General features: G+C 42.9%; 1 protein-coding gene across 1 annotated transcript in view; it reads left to right on the top strand.

Moving 5' to 3' along the window:
• Nucleotides 1-3192: 3192 nt before the first annotated feature.
• Nucleotides 3193-5000, top strand: part of grm2a (glutamate receptor, metabotropic 2a) — a 28029-nt gene continuing 26221 nt past the window's right edge. The window contains exon 1 of the mRNA XM_030776706.1: nt 3193-3702. Coding sequence (XP_030632566.1) covers nt 3193-3702 — 510 coding nt within the window. The remainder of the gene's footprint in view (nt 3703-5000) is intronic.

Raw genomic sequence — 5000 nt, 5'->3', positions numbered from 1 at the left:
ATGTACTGTACAACTTATATTATTACAAAGAAAAAAGACAGTTTATCAAAAGCCTTGCCACTGTTTTTTTAGTGAAAAGTTTCATTTGTTTATTTATATAAAGCATATGTGTTTATGTATTTATTTTGTGTATTCACTGAATTGGCCTCTGCGGGCACCCTGTTTGAAAAGAGCAGATAAACTAAGTCAGTAAGTCACCGTGGCTCTCCCTGTGGTATACTAACACAGACAGTAGTGTGAAGTTACCAGCTGATAAATCAGCTTTATCAGACACAGATATGAAATATGTGTTTCATATGTGGGTGATAGAGCCTTAAGGAATGCCATTAACCCTTTATACTGTGCACACAGTAGAAAACAACAACAACAACAACAAAAACAACAACCATAGCCAATTTACACAAGTTTCCTGGCTATTCCCATCGGGCACCGCTCCGTGGTAAGACCGCCCCGCTCATCCGCACCTTTCTCTTCCACGTAGCCTCCATTTCGCCCTGACAAGTTTCCATGGAAACAAAGGGTGGTGGTGTGGGTAGGGGGCTGAGGAGGGGGTGGGGGGGGGGGTGTAACATGTAAGGGAGTGTATCTTGTTGAGATGAATACTCTTTGGCCAACCTGCAGGATCAGACTAGAGTCGGAGATTAACGAGCTTGTCTTTAATGGCTACGAGACCAACCTTGGGAAACCTTGAGCCTCTGTTTTCTTTAAGCTGTATGTTCGCACCTTTATTTTATCACGCTGATGAAAACAGAACCTGTCAGATAACCCTCTGTCTTGGAACTCCAGGGAAGTTTCCGTATGGGAGGAAGATTGATTGATTATTGACTATTAAAGACATGGTAGGATGTAGCTATCACAGTTATTAATTTCAGAGTATTAAAAAAGCACTTCTAACAGTGCACATATTGCAAACATCTTGAACAGCATCCTCTCAAACAGACTGAAGTGCAGTTTTTTGCCTGATGGGCGAAGTTGTCTTGTCAGGTTGCTGTAAATCAGATGTTATGAAATTTCTGCTGATGCGAAGCCGAAATTCTCTGTGACATGTCTGAGCTGTTTCAGAGGAGTAGTGATGGATGGTGTTCATTTAAAACAGTCCTTTTGATGACCTTGTGTTCATGCAGAACAAGCATAATGACTGATGGAGAAATTCTCAAGTTAGCTCATGCCAAGTGTTTCCAAACATACTGTTGGCTCCCAAGGGAGATTCCACAGCTCCCTTTATGACATCATTGTCTTCTGCCTCATCTCTTCATTTTGATTGGATGTAAAAGCAGGCATTCTTTTTAGAGTGTCAGAGAACACATACACTCTTTTTCTCTGTTTCCCTGTGTAATAAAAGACGCCCTGTATGTATCAGAACGTTTACAGTTATTAAAGCAGAGGACATTATACACAACATTCATTATAACTATTTTTAATTAAATTTATAGTAAACATTTGTATCATACACTTCCCTGTTTTTAAGTGCTACATACTTCAGAAGTTCACATTTTCAGTATGTGATATTGAATGTTGTATATTGTATGTTGTATATGGTGTGCTGTGTAAGTATGTTGTATGCTGAAGTCTAGAATCTGTGATATAGTAATCATGTTAGCAGTCCATAGAGGCAATTTCAGAAACATCTCTAAATGCAACTTTATATGGCTCAAGCCCGTGACCTGTGCATCACATGTACAAACATGTAGAACACAACAAAATCTGACAAGCAATACCACTCATATGCACTGTGTAATGTAAACATGATCATTAGAGCTCCTCGTTAATTTAACGATAGTCAAAAGGTCTGAAACGGTTATCAAACATTTTCTATACAATTTCTTTTCATTAGGGCACTCTAAATGGAAGCTCTGTGTGTGTGTGTGTGTGTGTGTGCTCGTGTAAAATTGTTTGATGGCGATGCTCTACTTGTGTTTAGAGAACCTCACATGTGTTCCCTTTGGGTTAGCATCAGAAACACACACAGACACACACACACACATGCCTGCACATCTATGGCACAAGGTATTAGAAATCTGACTCTGACTGATGCACTGATTGTAAGTCGCTTTGGTAAAAAGCGTCTGCCAAATAACTAAATTGTAAATTGTAATTGTAAATCTATGGAACAGGACAAATCAGGATTCTGGATTTACACGCCCTCTCAAGCATTGTATTTTCTTCTGTGTCACAGACACAAACATGACATTTTACACGCTGCATAATCCAGAGAAAATCTTCCTCACATGTAATGTGCACGAGGAACATCTCTGAGACCAAGCCTTTTACTCTCTCTCCGACAGTATCATGTTTCCATGAAACCACAAACAGGTTTCATCCAGCTACCTCTGTTACTGTTACATATTCCAGACCTGTCATGATCTATCACTAGACAAACTAGTTGTGCTTTAGTGCTCTGAGAATGTCCCAGGAGTGTTATGAAAAAGTTTTTTTTTTTTAAATGAATATTTTTCTTTACCCTCGTAAATATTGTAAAGTGTCACGAGAGAGCGGAAAAAATGAACCAAACTGTGTGAATATTACATATGTCACTCGTCATTGAGTGAAGTGGCATAGCATTCACGTTTAAGCCCGTTCCCATGTGTCAAACCTTTTCCATGGTTATCCACCTCTCACGCCAATCAAGTTCACTGCCCTAATAATATTAGGTCAACAGCAATTTTCACAGAGCTTAATCAGAGAGAGCTGTCTCCAGCGTACACACCCTGTTTTAAAAGGAGCACAGAAGTGCCATGTTCGCAACACAGCTTTTCTTTGAAAAACAACATAGCTTGTTTTTTTGTTTTGTTTTTTTTATTTTGGTGGCGGGGTGGGGAGTGGGGGGGGGGGGGGGGGCAGTGGTGGTAACAAAACTCCCTTTGTTGTTGTAAGGCAAATACTGAAGCTTTTCTCTGTTTGACCTCACAGGCTTTCTTCCTCGTGCAACCGAGAAGACAACAATGACAGCGATGGAGAATACAAAACTGTCCGTCTGGACACACACACAAAGCCTTTAAAGTCCGCACTTTCCACGCTCTGCCGTCCCAACCCCCGACCCCTTACCCAACCCCCCTGCCCCCTGACCCCACAGAGAGTGAGAGAGTGGGAGAAAGTGCGAGAGAGAGTGAGAAAGAAAAGTAGAGACAGAGAGAGAGAGCGAGAGAGAGAGAGAGAGAGAGAGCAAGAGAACCTGACCTGCCTCCGGACACCATGGCTGGAAGGTCATCTCAGTTCAAAGGTCACTGCCGGTTCTCCTGGTCTCTGCACCAGGTCCTACTGTTGCTATTCCTGCTTCCAACGCCACAAGCTCTCGCCCTGCCCGGGTACAGCACGGACTCGAAGCGGGAGATCGTGGTGGAGGGGGATCTGGTGATGGGTGGGCTGTTCCCGGTGCACCAGAAAGGGGAAGCAGCCGAAGACTGCGGGAGAATAAACGCCCAACGTGGGATCCAGCGTCTGGAGGCCATGCTGTTCGCTCTGGACGAGATTAACCGTGACGACCGCGTTCTCCCGGGCGTAACACTCGGGGCCCACATCCTGGACACCTGCTCTAAGGACACCTACGCTCTGGAGCAGTCGCTGGAGTTTGTGCGAGCCTCTCTCACTAAGGTTGACGAGAGCGAGTACACCTGCCCGGACGGATCCTACGCCATTCATGACGACGTCCCTGTGGCCATCTCTGGAGTGATTGGTGGATCCTACAGTGACGTCTCCATACAGGTAATGATCAGGGAGCATCTTATTAGTTCTGGAATTGCAGTTAAAGGTGTTGTCTGTGGAGCATTTTGAGAAAATTGTGAAAATCGTTAAACAGGAGTTAATATTTTGAATGGTCGAATATGAGCCTGTTAAAGTGACAGGTAATCTAGACAAGACCCCCCCCCCCCGGTCACCCCAGTCCAGTTTGCAATTGTTAATATTTTTCATTCCAAACCTGTCATGATCAAAACACTGAACCATCGAGTTGTGCTTTAGAACTCTAAGAGTATGACAGAAGCTATGAAAAACAAGACTTTTTTTTCCGATAGGCTTTTTTGTTTTTTTTAAATGAATATTTTACTTTACCCTCTTAAACAAGCTTGTTTGATTCCAATCAAAGGCCTCGGTCATTAACCGGCTGTACGAGTGAGGTATGCTTGTGTTTGGATCAAACTAACTAAGATGGATTGTGAGAAACATGTGGCGATTTAGATGATTAACCAACGCAGATCTTAAAAACTGCAGTAGGTATCATAACCAAAGTTCATTCAGAAAGGCCTCTCCGCACTGATTCCACATTAACAACCTTTTCAGGCCTCTGTTTTGCCTTGATCTGTCTGAAGAGAGAATTATCCTTAATACAAGAACTGGAGAGCACACTGACTTTTGCGTGTACCCTTGATGAATTATGCACCACACCGAACAGTGAACTTTTGATGAACAGTCACAAATTGATGAAAATTTCGTTTATTCAGTTATTACAGCTACTGTTCACGCACTGGTCAGCTCTTACAACATCAAGGTCTGGTTTTATGGCAGATCTAATTCATCGTTGTTGTCTTGGAAACGAAACAAAACCAACTGTGTTGCCGATCCCTCCCTGTGGTGACCCCAATAGTATGATTGGTGCATATTTTGTAGGATCTGCATACAGACATGGGGATTGGTCAGTGTTACCTAAGGGTGGAGACAGTGCCATTGTCACCACCATCGCTTAAGCATCCTGGGCGACCCCATTCAAAATTCCCTCAGAGAAATACCTTTGTGTCCATATCCACAAAATAATATCTGGTAGAAAAGACCAAATCGCTGTGAAAGTACGTTATCCAAAGTAATCAGACCTTCATATTCCTTACCCTACTGCATTGAAGCTTATTCCAGACTGCGGCCAGCACTACAGAAATCAGACTGTAATGGGTTATCTCAGTAATTACCATCAGCTGGCTGGCTTGGAATGGGAGTCTAAAACAGAAGGAAACACAGACTTAATAGGCTGGTGTTATGTGTTGGTGGTTTCCTGTACCTCCTGTCCAGTCGAC

This window comes from Chanos chanos, chromosome 6 (assembly GCF_902362185.1).
Source record: "Chanos chanos chromosome 6, fChaCha1.1, whole genome shotgun sequence".
Classification (NCBI taxonomy): Eukaryota; Metazoa; Chordata; class Actinopteri; order Gonorynchiformes; family Chanidae; genus Chanos; species Chanos chanos.
This window is presented reverse-complemented; position numbering and strand designations above follow the sequence as displayed.